Here is a 17064-nt window from a genome sequence, read left to right on the forward strand (position 1 = left end):
GAGCTTTTCGTGTTATCACCTGACTGAAAGCTGGGGCTTTCAGTAAAATATTGAATACTGTAAGAATTGTGAGAAAATTAAAAAAAAATAGTTGGCAACACTTAAATTTGGCAAATTGCTGCCACTAAAATAAATGTTACCTTAACCCTCCTCCCTCACCCAAAGTTTGGGCACATGTTCTGTACTGGAAGGGAGACGTAGTGGTGTGGGTGGAGGTGTGCTACTGTACGTACATGTGGACTGTGTGTGTAGTATAGGTTAGTACATAAAAGTGGACTCGGTGAATTATATTGAATAATGTAATAGTAATCTTGTAATAGGTATATTTTACATGCTAGTGCGTAATGTTTTACTTTTATAATACCACTTATGATACTAAAATCATGAGTAATTTTCCTGCTTGCTTGTTTGCCTATTATACGTAATTAATTAACACACAATGTGTAACTTTAAGGATGTGACACAACCATTTAACAGCAAGAAAAATCAGTTAAAGTTGATGCTTTGTGCCTATTCTATTCAGTGATGCCTAAATATCAAATGCATTTAATGCATAATGTGATTCAAATCTTGATTTGAACATACTGAATTACTAATAGGCAAAATGGAGATGTCATATTGATGAAATGTCAGTCTTAATTTATGATTAACTTAGCTTTTGGGCATTTTGAACTGGCCAAATACTGCAAAACATTATGCATGAACATTCACATTTTAGAAGTTTGTGCTCCTTTTGTTTTCTTTCTGTGGACAGTCTAGCAGCCAAGTTCACTGGCAGGATTGTACACCAAAATGGCTAAGTTTAAGCAATAGTGCACAATATTTGTGGAAAGCTTATCCTTAGTTCCTAAATGAAAGTATTCACACCTGATTGCTAGATTTGCAGTCATCACAGAAGGGAATGAAATTACCAAGTGTGACCTATGTGAAAAGTTTGGAATTTGTTACAAATGTCTACTCAGTGATCATATTGAAATAGCCCATGAACAATCCCTAGGTTGAAATATTTCTTCATAAAACATTGTATAAGTTAGAACACAAGACTAAAGCTAAATTCAAAGAAAAAATTGTTTGCTGTGAAAAGTTCATATCTCTCTAGTCATAAGAATGGCCATACTGGGTCAGATTAATGTTCCATTTAGCCCAGTATCCTGTCTCTGACAGTGTCCAATGTCAGTTGCTTCAGAGATAATGAACGGAACAGGGCAATTTCATCTCATCGTCCAGGCCCAACTTCTGGCAGTTGGAGGTTCAGGGACACCTAGAGCATGGGGTTATGTCACTGACCATCTTGGCTAATAGCCATTGGTGGATCTATTTTCCATGAACGTATTTAATTCTTTTTTGAACCCATTTATGCTATTAGCCTTCACCAAATCCCAAGGCAATGAGTTCCACAGGTTGACTATGTGGTGTTGAAGAAGTACCTGCTTTTGTTTGTTTTAAACCTACTGCCTATTAATTTCATCATACGACCCCCTCGTTTCTGTGTTATGTGAAGTGGTAAATAACGCTTCCTTATTCACGTTCTCCACAGAATTCATGCTTTTATAGACCTCTGTTATAGCCACCCCTTAGTCATCTCTTTTCTAAGGTGAACAGATTCAGACTTTTTAACATCCCCTAGTATGGAAGCTGTTCTCTACCCCTAATCATTTTCATTGCACTTCTCTGTACTCTTTCAAGTTCTAATATCTTTTTTGAGATGTGGCACCAGGACTGCATATACCGGTGGTCGGCAACCTCTGGTGCGTGGCTCTCCAGGGTAAGCACCTTGGTGGGCTGGGCCAGTTTGTTTACCTGCTGCGCTGGCAGGTTCAGCGGACCGCAGCTCCCACTGGCCACGGTTCACCGTCCCAGCCAATAGGGGCAACAGGAAGCGGCACGGGCCGAGGGATGCGCTGGCCGTGGCTTCCAATCGCCCCCATTGGCCTGGGACGGCGAACCGCGGACAGTGGGAGCCATGATCAGCTGAACCTGCCGACAGTGGGAGCCACGATCAGCTGAACCAGGTAAACAAATTGGCCCGGCCCGCCAGGGTGCTTACCCTGGCGAGCCACATGCCAGAGGTTGCCGACCCCTGGCATATACTATTCAGGGTGTGGGTGTACTATGGATTTGTATAGTGGCATTACGTTGTTTTCTGTTTTATTATTTAGTGCTTGCCTAATGGTTCTGAACATTCTGTTAGATATTTTTTTTCCCCCTGACTGCCACTGCACATTGAGCAGATGTTTGAAGAGAACTATCCACTATGGCTCCAATATCTTTTTCTTTAGTGGTAACAGCTAATTTAGACCCCATCATTTTGTATGTATAGTTGGGTTTATTTTTTCCTGTGTGCATTACTTTTCAAAGTGGTTTCAGCTTCAAGTGCACTTAAATGTGTGCTTATGTCATTTGAATTTTTTTCATAATCTCACAGCTGTGACAAGTAATTATTAATTCTGAGATTATATCAATCACAAAATGAAGGATCAAACTTTTTTTCCTCTTTAAGTTTTGTAGTAGTATTTACTTGTGACTAAATTCTTGTATGCTTCAACACAGAGTGAACTTTTTCTGAGGGGGTAACTTTGGGGATCCCCTCTTGCTTATCATCTTCATTTCTTTCCATACCACACCTTTACATTTGGACAAACTATCTTCCCAGCTCACTTGGAAAGAGTATTACTCTTTATTCTATAGGAACTGGACCACAAGACTAGAAAACCACATGCTCCCTTATCCTGCAGGATCACTATACTGTGTACTGATATATGCAGTGACTCCAAAACCCATTGATTGAGTAGTGTTGCATACATCTGATAATAGTGCAATAGAAGTGCTATCACCACAACATAATGGCCTCAACACACCCACTAATTGTTAGTGTTATTTTCCAAAACATAACATTTTCAGGTTACTAGACCTGTAAAAGCAAATGATACAATTTGAAATTGTAATTGGAAAATATTTGATAGATCCGGTCATAAACTAATGAATGAGAATCATTAATAGCAAATTAATTGGGTAACATAAAAAAAAGTTTATCTGGTATATTGGGATTGCATGGTTCAGTTGAGTCTTAGTGTACTTTAGGGATTTTTGGTTGCACCATACCTCTGGATCTGAGTGCATTGTGTTATGAAGAATATTAATATTTCTGCAGAACAATTACTTGTTCATTTGCTAACTGATTAAAATTCATGCATAATTTATTAGAACGGGAAGAGACTTTCTAAATAAGTCTTTGTCCTCAAGAGCTTAAAAACAAAATGCATATGCTAATGTAAGAATACGCTTTACATCCAACATAAAAATTTAAAATGCAGTGGTATATTAGTTTCATTAATGCATAGTTTCACTTGTAGTAATCATGCTGTTAATCAAAGTATATACTTCTAAACATAGCGTCATGTTGTAGAGTTTCAGAACTCAGAGTTCGTGGTGTATCATCCTCAACAATGTTTATGTTGTTAGCTATAAGACTGACCTTAGAATTCGTTAGTTTACCATTTAATATGCTAGTTCCACAGGAAATGAACTGCCTTCATTAAGCTATGCTACATTGCTGAGGTTTGATTCAGGTAAAGAGGCTTATGCCTAGTTTATGCCAGAAAATCGGAGGGCAGAGAGGGAGAAGAGGAGAAATTTAGATGATTAATTAGTTTAGATACCTGAGAGTCCAGATTGTCGTGAACTAAACTGTGTAGAACTTGTGCACATTACTGAATCAGGCCTAGGTCCATCAGTGAGGATGAATGAAAAGAATTCCAGGTGTTCCCATTCTGAGATATCATGGATTCATTTGAGAGCCCAATTTTCAAATTGTGTAACATGAGATGAGTGCTTTGGTTGCAGGCCTTCTACGGACGCTCATGGGAAATGCCTCCCTGGCAAAATTTTATGAATACTTACTATTTGGGCAATCTGGTCCCTTCTAAAAATGGCAAGTATGCACTTCCAGAAAATATATCTAGTAGCTCCAGAGTAATGTCATCTCTGGTAGAGATGCAGACGGACAAAGAAATCTAATCCTGAACTTCACCTCGAAGTGCTGATAGAATGTAACAAGGTGTTCTTGGAAGCAGTTGAGATCCTGTTCAGGTCATCATTGTTATGAATAAGCACATGGTAATGATATGTTGACTAACAATTTTTACATAGTCACTTTTCAAAGGTAGAACCACACTTTACTTCATTTTCTTAAAGGTGTTGTGTTTTCTTTTTGGGAGGCAGGGTTGAAGGATGGTAGAGGGATGGGGTTAGATATCTTTTGCATGCACTTCCCACCAGATGTCTCTACCTGCTTGGAGTTGCTGTTTTGGTTCCGCACTACTGCTGTGTGAAACCCCTGTGAGACTTGAATTTAGCGTTGTTGCCTAATTAACTGAAACAAATTAGCTGAAATATGTGCCATCTGGAATGAAAATGAACCTTCCGTGTTTATCAGTGGATTCATTTTATTGGAAAAATACACGTTGCTTTGATTGTTTCTTAAAATAAATCACTCCTAGGCAATGTACTACTCCAGGCAGAAACTTCATAGATTTTTTCCCTCACACCTTTTCAGTCCCTTGTTGCTAACTTTCACTTTACAGCTTTGTTAAAACTATATTAAATGGCAGGGAGGGGAGAGGGGGAAATGGGTGCCCATTTCAGACATATGTATGCCAGGATAAGTTATTTGATTGAGGAACCATAAATAATTCCATATATAGTTGTTATTAATCTTGACATTGTCACCATCCAGTCAGTATTGCCCAGTTCTAAACATTCTGAATGGCTTTGATGTATTTCCATATTGTTCACCCTACACTGCATTTGACAGGTTTGAAATGGACTGCAATGATGTTTTTGGAGATGCTCTCAGGGGGGCAGTGGAACGTGACACTGAAGCTATTACTGCAGGAATTGTTCCTAGCTTCTCTCAATAAAATAAAATGAGTTGGTTTTGAAATTCAAAGTCCCAATTTTTTTGTCTTATAAAATACATGAATTATCATGAAGTGATTCACAATAGTTCAGGAAATGTTACCAGATAAGGATCTTATAAACCAGCACAGTCCTGGAGCGGGGGAATGAATAAATAAATATAGCTTATTGACTTCAGTGGAGCTACACTGAATTATAACAACTGTGAATATAGCCTCCTGTTCTTAATGCTATATTATTCTGGCTTTGCTTTCCAGTTCTGGCATCTCTACAACCGCAGGATGACGCTTCTTGTTGGGCTATGCCTTTAGCTACACGTATATTAATAATATTATGATCTTTCTAAGTTTGGTTTTATTCACTGTGTATTTTTTAATTTCTTACAGAACCACCTCGACCAATAGCACCTCCTCAGTTACTTGGTGTTGGGCCTACATATTTGCTGATTCAGCTGAATGCTAATTCCATAATTGGTGATGGGCCTATAATTCTGAAAGAAGTAGAGTACCGGATGACATCTGGGAGCTGGACAGAAACCCATGCTGTAAATGCACCAACTTATAAGCTATGGCACTTAGACCCAGACACTGAGTATGAGATTCGTGTCCTCCTTACCAGGCCAGGAGAAGGAGGAACTGGCCAGCCAGGACCACCACTTATCACCAGAACCAAATGTGCAGGTGAGGTCTGGTGGATTTTTTTGTTTTGTTGTGTTTTATTGTTATTTATTTATTTATTTTTTGCCAGTTTGTTTTCACTGTAATGGTGCTGTTACTATAGCAATAGTTCTCCTTTGCTGGTACTGCCAAAAGTCTGAAAGTTCTTATGCCAGCCTGGCCCCCGTATTCTGTTTGTGCCACCTTGTTGGGGTCAACTTAAGCTTCCATTTATTGATCATAGAAGCTAGGAAACTGTGACAAAGTGTCTGAATGCATATAGTTAAATCAAAGGAGGCTCTAAAGGAGAGCTGTTAAGGAATTCAGGAAAGGTAAAACAGTTACCAAAATAGCCTCTCCGGTACCCAACTTCAGTGGAGTTAAAACAACAATGGCTGAGCCATCATTTGGTGAGAGAATTTACCTAGCTGGCTTCATGGAGACCTAGGGTGCTTTAGTCTCCCAAGGCTAAGCTTGCGATCAAAAGACCCTGGCCAGTTAAAAAGATGCCCTGGCAGAAAGGGAGTGAGCTGAGAGAGGCTGGCCAGGATGTGTCAGGGAAAAGGCTGACAGGTCTGGCTGAGACAAGTGGAAACAAAAAAGCTGGCAAACATGCTATTCAAAATTACTTTAAAATGTAGTAAGAAAAGACAGTCACGTTGCTTAATTCTAAGTCGTCCATATTTATATAGTGATGAGAGCAGTGTTAGAATGAAGTCTCCATTCACAAATTATGTATGTATGGATTCCAACTGGACAGGTTAGTCTAATGCGTGTCTTAGTATGTGTGATCATTCTGTTCAGTTACTATGGAAAAAGGTCAGCGCCAGAGTTAGGAGCTAATGTTATAAGTGTCCTCAACTTGACCAGGTCAGTGAGTTTATATTCCAGAAAATTAGACCATCTGTATTGATACTGTTTTATTTTGAAACCAAACATTGCATTTCTTGGGAGCTGAAGCATTCTGCTCATTTAATTCCCTAAACAAACAAGCTCTCAGCCTAAAGCAATTCTGAAACTGCAGGCAATTTTGAAATAGGCGATCTTATTTCTAATTTACTATGCAGTGTGTACCTCTCTTGAAAAGTGAGAAGATTCATGTGTCTATCTCAGGTCAGATAACCACTGTTGAAATCTAGTCCAGATTAAAGTGTCAGTTCAGTTCTCTTAAATAATTGTAGACATTGCTCCAAAAATATAGTATAGAAATTTGAAGCAGCTTCTTTATTAATGTGACACAGCCTAGAATCTCCATCATTTGGGTATACTTTCTTGTTTCTAATATGTGAAAGACTTAAGCTGCCTAATATGAAAAAGATAAGGGGTTAGGTCATGGTATATTAAAGGCCTGACATCCCTTTAGCTAGCCAATTAGAGGGAAGCAAAGTGGTGTAATTTTTAAAGCATGAAAATATACTCAATTATAAATAATAAAATATATATTCTTGATGAGTTTGTTCGAATGACTAGATCAAAATAATACTTAAAGTGATAAATATTTGTTCAAGTAATAATTGATTTGAATATTAAAACATCAAAACAATAAGCAATATAGCTTGCAGTGCTTTTGGTGCCACAACAGCACAGAAACCTATTTTTTAATGAAAGGTGGCAACTGTAGGCCATGGGAGGTTGAGTTACCTGCCCCAGGTAATATAGTGAATCATTGACAGGATCCAGATTAGAATATGATTTCCAGGTCTTTGCTCCATTCATCCATCTCCAATAATAGTGAAGACAGGTATTTCTCTTCCACGAAGGCTTCCTTTGGGCTTTTGCAACTATGTTGTAGTTTTAAAACTTGCAAAATCAGTATAAAAATCTATCTGAAGTGTGTGTATGTGTGTGTGTCTGTTAGAAAGCAAATGACGCAATATCAGCCTCTTCCAAAAAAAAGTTTTAAAAGCCAAGAATAAAGCCAATAATGAAATAGCTAACAGTATGATATATTCTTTGCTAGTAGTGTTAGCTTGGTGACTAGCAGGTCGCTTACTGTGCTGCATTGTATTCCACTAACTGCAGTACTTTGTTTTGGAAAATTCTAGTTTTTGTTTCAGGCAAGACTGCTTATTTTTAAGATAGCTATCCTTATTCCCCTTTTATTAGTTTTGTCTTTTCTGTATGTTTTGTAAGCTTTAGGTTCAATTTTGAAATAAGTTATAATTGATTACCCATGTAATATTTATTTCCAGTCAGTGTATTTGATATATCGGTGTGAAACTACCTTGCTTTACTATGTGAATAAGAAACACATTACTGAACATTCACTGGTTGGGTTTTAAATGTTTATGCTCTAAGTAATAACTAACATTGAATTATCAGGAATAATATGTTGGTAAAATGCTATTGGCTATTTTACCTCAAGCATAAACAGTTGCTTTATTTTGGGAGGAGATTGAAAATGATTTTTATACATTGTTGGTTTAGAATTTACAAATACCATGACATTTCAGAATAATATGATATTGATCTATTAGTCCATGTTTCACTTCTGAACATCTTACGTTTTGTGCACTTTGAAGTACAATTGCACAAGTCTGGGCATCAAGCATTCGATGTAGTTATCAGGTGGCAAGAGTGGTTGAACGAGAAGTTGTGTCTCCTAAACAGTGAGTTAAAACAATGAACAGTGATTTCTGGAGGACTTTTATAAGGTGCCAGACACAATTAATTAAATTATTTGTATAACTGAAATTTGATGATTTTTCCTATGCTTAAATTTAGTGACTGTATTATACTGAAAATGTAGATTTTTTTTCACATCTATATGTGGGTAATTAACGATAATAATCAGCAGACAAATATGATATGACTAAGTATTTTTTAATAATTAGACTGAGAATATAAAACACACTAACCAGAACTTGATTTTCTTTTTAAAATTATACATCCTGAGAGTACAGGTCCAGTCTTGTTTTCATTTTTAAGCAGGTTATAGCCATTTTGCTAGGAGCAGTAATATGCTCCAAGGTGTATTTTGTGAGAGAGGTAATTACATGTCTCTGGTGGCTGAGGGCACTTCTCCTCATCTCATTCCTCACAATGCACCTGAAGTGTGTGATTCCCGCAGTATAACTACACTGTATTATTGCTCACATAAGCATTTTAAAATAAAAGGAAGTGAGATGCTGTTTTAATAGGAAGCAATCCTAATACCTAACTGCTCAATAAGGCAAGGATGTCTTCCTGTGAGATTTTCCTTTTGAGGATATCATTTGGCATCAGAGCGTGTTTGCAATCTGTCTTTCCTGTGTTAAGCTGAAATAAAATATGCTGTATTTTAAAGTTGTCCACTTAGCATGCTTTAGCAATTATACTTTAGAAATTGTTCTGTTACATTGGCTGCTGCTTCTGAATAACTGTTAACAGCTGAGCTTTCTCATTAACTGATATTTTAGTGGTAAAGAAGGTCAACAGTTCAGTCTGTGCAGAACTTAATATATCTACATGGTGAGTAGAGCTCCTGCTTCACTGAAGTTCAGTGCGGTTTGTGATTTTTCACTAATACATGTAGATCTGTGGAGCAAAGGGAAAATGATCTGATTTTCATTCCAAACCCTTTAAGTAAACTTGTGTCAGTGGATTTTTTATAAAGCAAGGAAAGGGATGAAGCTTTTCCCTTCTGGTTACAGCTTTATCAAAACTGAAAATGGAACCATATGTATTGATTTTTTTTTTACTATTGTCCAGGATAATTATCAATCACAGAGACTAATAATCAATGACAATCAGCCTTGAGTCACAAAAACTGGTTTAAATTTTTGTTCAACAGTGCAACGTTGACTTAAGGTTTGGCTTTAGTTAAAGGTTCAGGTTCAGGGCTGTTTTCCACTCTGTTTTTCTGAATGTGGAGTATTTGTTTGTGGTTTCCATGTTACTAATTTTGAAAATAGAATACAAAGAATACCAGGATGTTGCTGAAGTTCCTATCAGCAAAAAAGCACATAATGAGAATAAGTAGCACAAAGAAAATAATCTCAAGTGTTTTTACATTTTAAGTCTTAAAATTAGGCTCCAGAGATCAGTGCATTTGAGGGCCTAGTTCTTCATGGCCATCTAGATTAATATGCCATGCTAATTATTTTTTTAAGTAATTGTATGCAATTTTCAAATAGAGCAGTAGGGCCACGAGAAATTTTTAAAAATCACTTGTGCTGAGGGCTGACTGGCAGCAAATAGTTACACTTTTCTTACTATTGATTGTCCTGTTGAAGACTATGGAGTGGGGCTGGAGATTTTTGATAGCTAGAACTAATGAACCTGTCTTGTAGGGCCTGGGAGAATTTGGCATCTTGGTACTTCGGGGAGGTGGGCTTCTGAGAAGGTGCTGGAGGCAAAATTGGGTATTTGTCAGAAGGACAACAGGAAAATTTGGCAACTGAAAGGTCAAGTTGAGGATATTCCTCCTTTATATTTGTATAATTCAAGAACTAGAGTCTTTTCCTTTAGGGTTGCTTATCCGCTCTTCCAAAAAACTAATAAAATACAAGCAAAAGGCTAATTCTTAGTAATTTTAATCTAGTGGAATGTTCTAAAATTTTCTAAGGGTTCAGAAAGAGAATATTTACTGCTTTATCTTAATGCAATCTTAAGATTTCAAGCAAAATCTTTATCCTTTTCTTGATATACTGAAGAAATCTGATATCAATAAATTAGAAGGCTTATAGTATATAAAAGAGGAACTGTAATACATTTTGAGCATTTTAGTGTGTTTGATTTACCATTTTCACATTTATATTGCTATTTATAGCATCGAAACTTTTTATTAGACTAAAATAACGACTCATTTGAAATTCTGTAATTGAATATATTGAATTTTTACATTTGTCATTGCAGAATGCTCATATTACACCAGTATTTATAAGTTTCTGTTTGTTTTTACAAACTTCTTTATCACCTGTAACTCTTGTTTCTGGGCTTTTTGCTAGAGTGAATGTCGAACATTTAAGATCTCACTAACAGATATCACACACCATGTGCTCCTGCTCCTTGCAAATTTACTAGTTGGCTATGTTATGAAATCAGGATTTAAACAATTAAGAAGGATTAGGCAAAGGTGCATCTTGCAGCTCTTTCTAAACATGGCTGGGTTTGCACTTAGTCATGTTTACTTGGGACAGAATTCCAGAGTTGCATACTTAGCCTTAAGAAATCTCTTATCACCAACATCTACAAGCTTCATCCGTGGGATGTCCAGCTCTAGCGTTCCAGATGATCAGCTGGCATATCAAACCAGTGCTCTGCACTGCTCTATTTCCAATTGATTGGCAGGTAACATTCTATTAATGAACATATACATACTATATATGAAGTGCTAACTAGCCTAAGCACACAAATGGGAGTCCCATATGGAAGGCATATAGCACTGCAGAGTAGTAGACTCTTGTTAGATCATGCAAACTAAACAGTAGTGTATGTTGGGAAGTACTTGGCTGAAAGATCTTCAAGGAAAACTCCGCTGGTCATAGGAACATAGTGTTGACTCAGTGGGCAGCTTTCCTCCCTTGGAATCAGTATTAAACAGATGACAACTTGTCTTTACTTTCTATGTTCATTGTTGAGTGTTTATTGCATAGTCTTTCGAGATGTGGGTTGTCTCTTTGCTTTTTGAAATCTCTTTCAATTAAATGTGTGAATGTACAAATTCCAGCATAGGCAACTGCATGCTGCTTGCCTGAATTTCCCTGCAGCTTCATTTGAATTAGATTAATTTTCTGTTCTTTTCATGGTTGGTTCTAGATTTTATGGGTCCCTACATGAAGGTACTTTATTCTGTGCCCTGCCCTCCTCCCTGTCCATTTGAAAGGGGCTTTGGAAAGGGAGGCCTACATAGAATCCACCTGCATAAACTGTCAGCTGCTTTTATCTGTCATCCAGTGCCAACCCATCTCTATCTGAAATATCCTCTTCCTCCTTGTTTCTAAAGTCCTTTGAATTTAAAGGGAGACAATATAAGGGTAAAAAGCTGATCAAGTTCTTAAACAGATAACTGACTCTGAACTAATGAACTACAATTGCAGGTGGCTGCTGGGCCAAGGGGTCATTAAAGACTTATTAAGGGACAGGACATCAGCACTGCAAAAAAAAAATGTTAAAAAGACAGGAACTTCTTGATCAATTTGGTTAGCACTGTAAAAGCTAGCCAAGGTGTGTCTACTAGCAGGTCCTGGAATCTCCCTTAAACAGCCATGCCTCCTTCAGCCTCCTCAACACACACCTGTTGTTTTCTTCTGATCCTGTGTGCATGAAGTGCAGGGTCCCAAGATGCAGAGTAGAAACCCTCCTGGGTACTTAGAAATGACTAAGATTAGTAAATAGAAGACACAGAAACGTGTGTTTTCCTTTTTCTACATCTAACTTCTGTCCATGCGAGAATGGTATGAATCTTGTCAGCCCTGTCATAAAATGGCAAAGCTTCACTGACACCTGCTGGAGAATGATTAGGGGAAGGGATTAGTACTGAAGTGCTGAACTCTCAAGGCAGAGCAGACTGAGGAATATTGAGCTTGGAAAGCCAAGGGTAGAGCCCTCATAGTGAGAGTCAGTACAGTTGCGAGGGAATGGAACCAGTAGCCAAGAGCATCCCTTCTAGACCTTGCTAGAATTTTAAGAGGGTGACCAAGAAGATAAGTGGGATGAAGGAAGAATAATCATCTGGGAAGATGGGGGCAGAGCCTGTCTCAGTGCTGTTTGGGTGGGGAGGGACTGAACAGGGGAAGATTAGTTTATTTACAGCACCTAATATTTCCAACTCAGTGTGCTGCTCTTCTTCAGTCATGGAGCTGTGACAGGTATACACTGCTGGTCATTCCCTTATTGGAAGGGAGGCTTAGAACTAGTTATGCATTAAAGGTTTGATCCAACGCTGATTGAAGTCAATGGAAATATTTACATTAACTTCAGTTGGCTTTGGATCAAGCCTAAGTTTCTGGCAGAGCTCTATTATTGGAAAAGAGCAACATAGCAGCAGCTGCAAGCTAGCAGCACAGGTAAGCTATGGATTGACAACCCCCTGCTCTCCTCCCCACGCACACACACACACGCTTGCTTTTTGGTGTCCTTTTCCAGAGCAGAATGTGCTAGCAACATTTAGACTTCAGTGATTTATCAGAAGTGATGTAAGCACATTTCTGAGAGGAGCACTGTTTGCGGCATTAAAATGTATTCCAGTATATTAATCCAAAGCCTCTATCCCAGCTGTAAAAAAGTGGATGCAGGGAAATAATTCATATTGTACCACTTGAGAGAGCTGCCAGAGATGTGCCCAAGCCATGTAGTGCAGACCCTGATCTTAATTTCTCCAGATCCACACAGTTTTGGTGTGTGTCCGTTTCAAGAGAAAATACCTGCAGGATGACATCTTGTTGGAAAAGTGTGGCTCTCTTAAATAGACTGCCAGTTTTTACTGTTAAATCTTTTATGACTACCATCCATTACTTTGCTTGATGCTTTAATTCAGTTTGCCTTCATAATTAGGGTCATTCAACACTTTAAACGGTCAGTACCATGGTGATGGATGCAGTATAAGTAACTACATAAAATAGAACTAGTTTTTTTAAACATGCAGTTTTATAAAACTAGCTTTTATTTAGCTTGTTTTTATCATTGGATAAAAATTAGAGGAGAAACTTTAGTACAAATATTTATAAACTACTGTCAATGCAGCCCTTACGCAGAGTGTTTCAGAGATCAAGCATTTTGTGTTCTCATTCTTACCCAGCAGTGATTAGCAGAGCACCAGAGGGAAGGAAAAAGATTATAAGGTTCTGTGTGGAGGTGGAAAACAAGACAATGCAGAGAAAAGGGAAGTTTCTTAGTTGAATCAGAGTTCCCATTCAGGCATTAATTCCTCTCCCTTCTTTATTTCTGTAAGAGTATGTCTACAGTACCCACTGGATTGGGGGGTAGCGATCGCTCCATCGGGGATCGATTTATCGTGTGTAGTGTAGACCAGGCCTAAGAAATACTAGAGTAATACCCTTTCTTCCTGCCACCCAAATGGCAGTATGCCTCTGGATGAGACTTGAGTGAGTGAGTCCCCCTCCCATCCTCATATTGAAAGGGTGTGGAAAGGGCATCTGAAAAGCTCCCAACCCCCATTCCTACTTACATTGTTTCATATGTGTCATGTCTATTGAAGTGGGATACTTCTGTTTTTTGCACCTTTTTTCTCAATCTAATATTGCTCTTTTCCCTGATTCAAACTTGGCCTTCCTCAAGAATAAAATAAATGACACTTTCTCAATATTTTTTATTTCTCAATGAATTTATTTTGTATTTGGAGAAAAGGCTAGATGATATTCTCATCATATGATGATCAAATTCTTTCCATTCCAACAGTAACTAACAAAGCTGCTAAAGAGCAGCTACTAAAGTTAGAAATCTTTAAATAAGAAGGTTCTGATAACTTGCGTCCAAAAATTTTAAAAGAGCTGACCACAAAGCTTTCTGGACCATTAATGTTGATTTTCAATAACTCCTGGAACTCTGGGGAAATTCTGGAAGCCTGGAAGAAAGCTAATGTTGTGTCAATATTTAAAAGGGTAAATAAGATGACCTAGGTGAAGTCATCCTGACTTTGATCCTAGGCTATATAATGGAATGGGTCGTACAGAATGGAATTTATAAAAAGAGTAATATTATTAATGCCAATCAACACAGATTTATTCATACATTTATAAGGCCAGGAGACATTATTGTGATCCTCTAATCTAACCTTCTTTATAACGCTGGAAAGAGGACGTCCCTGAATTAGTTCCATTTGTAAATCAAGATGTTTTTCTAAAAGATTGCCAGTAGCTAGGTCTATACTAGGAGAAGGGAGAGGTCTACCGAAAATACACAACTTCAGCTACGCGAATACTGTAGCTGAAGTTGGCGTACCTTAGGTCGATTTACCTGGCCATGAGGATGGCGGCGAGTCAACCGCTGGCACTCCCCCCTCGACTCCACTTCCTACTCTCGCCATGGTCGAGTTCCGGAATCAACGGCAGAGCAATTGGGGATCAATTTTATCGCGTCTACACTAGACACGATAAATGGATCCCCGATAGATCGATCGCTGCCTGCCAATCTGGCGAATAGTGTAGATGTGCCCCGTGATGAAGACTCCACTGAAACACTTGGTAAATTGTTACTTATAAAAATGGAACTTGTCAAACAAACTTGATAAAAAGTTTTAATGAGTTTACAGGTTTGACTGATAACAGTAGTATTGTTGATGTAATGTCCTTAGCTTTCTGTAAGACATTTGATTTGGTGCCACATTAGATTTTGATTAAGAAACTAGAATGATACAAAATCAACGTGACTTACATTAAATGTATTAAAAACTGGTTAACTAATTTGTCTCAAAATGTAATTATAAAGAGGAAATAATCGTTTAAAGGGTGTGTTTCTACTAGGGTTAGTTTTTGGACCTACACTATTTAATAGTTCTATTAATAATCTGTTAGAAAACATAAAATAATCACTAATAAACTTTGCAGACGTCACAAATACTGGGGGAGTGGTAAATAATGAAGAAGACAGATCATTGATACAGAGTGATATGGATCACTTGTTAAAACTGGGCACAAGCAAACAATATGTTTCAAGATGGCCAAATGTAAGGTCATGCATCCAGGAACAATGAATGTTACTGATACTTACAGAATTGGGGAACTCTATCCTGCGAAGCAATGACTCTGGAGAAAAAAAAACTTAGGTTTCATGGGGGTTAATAGCTGAATATGAGCTCCCAGTGCGATGCTGTGACCAAAAGAGCTAATGTGATTGTTGGATGTATAAACAGGGAGCTCATGAGTAGGAGTAGGGAGTTTGTTGCCCACCCCTCCATATATATATGGCATTGCTGGAATACCGTGGTCAGTTCTGGTGTCCCTAATTCAAGAAAGATTTTGAAAAATTGGAGAGGGTTCAGAAAAAAGCCATGAGAATAATTACAGCGTTAAAAAAAAATGCCTTATGGTGAGACATTGAGTTCCTTGAGTCTATTTACCTTAATAAAAAGAAGGTTAAGAGGTGATTTGATGAGTCTATAAGTACCTACGTGGAAACAGAAACGGAGAGCAGTCTGACAGACAAAGGTATAACCAGATCCAGTGGCTGGAAATTGAAACTAGATAAATTCAGACTGAAAATGAGGTGCAAATTTTTAACAGTGAGGGTAACTAGCCATTAGAAAAACTTACAAAGGGTTGCAATGATTCTTCATCACTGGAAATTTTAAAATCAGGATTGGATATTTTTCTAAAAAATATGCTCTAGTTCAACCACAACGATGGGAATTGAAGCAGTAATTAATTCAGGTAAGTACTGTGGCTTGTATTATGCAGGATGTTAAACTAGATGATTGCAATAGTCCCTTCTGGCCTCACAAATCTATGAATTAGTGTACCACTGAACTCATACTCTATGATTACATGATCCTTGAAGGTGTGATTATCCAGTGAGTTCACAAAGGTATTAATTCAGGCCTCAGTCCTTTAGAGATTGATGTATGTGTTTAACTTTACACATTGTGATATCAATGGGATTACTCAAAGTGCGGAGTTAAGCATGTCTGGAAGTTTGTGGGGTTGGGGCCTGAATTTTTTGATGTCTTTTACAAATTCAGCCAATTAACTAATAATACCTCTTAGGGAAGGAAGCAAAACCCCTGGCCTTCTCCTTAATAATTTAAGCTTTGTAAAATCCTCCCAAACTGGATTCTTGAAAGCCTGTCAGATTGGTTCTCAAGAAGAAAACCGTGTAGGCTCACCCTGCATTTTAGTTCTCCATCCTGTGGAATCAAAGTTGACTCTTCATATGAGAGACTGTTCTTAAGATGACAAAGATGAAATGATAGAGACTTTGGAGAAATTTTAAAATATTGAAAATATAAAACAATATTCACCTCACTGTGTGAGGTAGACAAGTATTAACTCCTTTGATTGGATAAAGAACCTGTTTCTAATCAAATGTCTCCACCAAGCATTCTCAAAACTACAATACCCGCATGAGGAAATAAGGAAACAGATCAACAGAGCCAGACGTGTACCCAGAAGCCTCCTACTGCAAGACAAACCCAAGAAAGAAACCAATAGGACTCCACTGGCCATCACAAACAGTCCCCAGCTAAAACCCCTCCAATGCATCATCAGGGATCTACAACCCATCCTGGACAATGATCCCACACTTTTACAGGCCTTGGGTGGCAGGCCAGTCCTCGCCCACAGGCAGCCTGCCAACCTGAAACACCAGTTTCTCTTTCTCACCAGTAGCTGCACACCGCACCATAGGAACTCTAGCTCAGGAACCAATCCATGCAACAAACCTCGATGCCAACTCTGCCCACATATCTACACCAGCGACACCATCACAGGACCTAACCAGATCAGCCACACCATCACCGGTTCATTCACCTGCACGTCCACCAATGTAATATACGACATCATATGCCAGCAATGCCCCTCTGCTATGTACATCGGCCAAACTGGACAGTCGCTAC

At 38.2% G+C, this 17064-nt stretch overlaps 1 protein-coding gene across 12 annotated transcripts in view; it reads left to right on the forward strand.

Annotated features, from left to right (window-relative positions):
• PTPRK (protein tyrosine phosphatase receptor type K) overlaps positions 1-17064 on the forward strand; it is a 616176-nt gene that overhangs the window by 387314 nt on the left and 211798 nt on the right. For all 12 annotated transcript variants that reach the window (XM_050949447.1, XM_050949436.1, XM_050949438.1 and 9 more), the window contains exon 7: positions 5304-5597. In XM_050949447.1, coding sequence (XP_050805404.1) covers positions 5304-5597 — 294 coding nt within the window. The remainder of the gene's footprint in view (positions 1-5303; positions 5598-17064) is intronic.

Source organism: Gopherus flavomarginatus, chromosome 4 (assembly GCF_025201925.1).
Source record: "Gopherus flavomarginatus isolate rGopFla2 chromosome 4, rGopFla2.mat.asm, whole genome shotgun sequence".
Lineage (NCBI taxonomy): Eukaryota > Metazoa > Chordata > Testudines > Testudinidae > Gopherus > Gopherus flavomarginatus.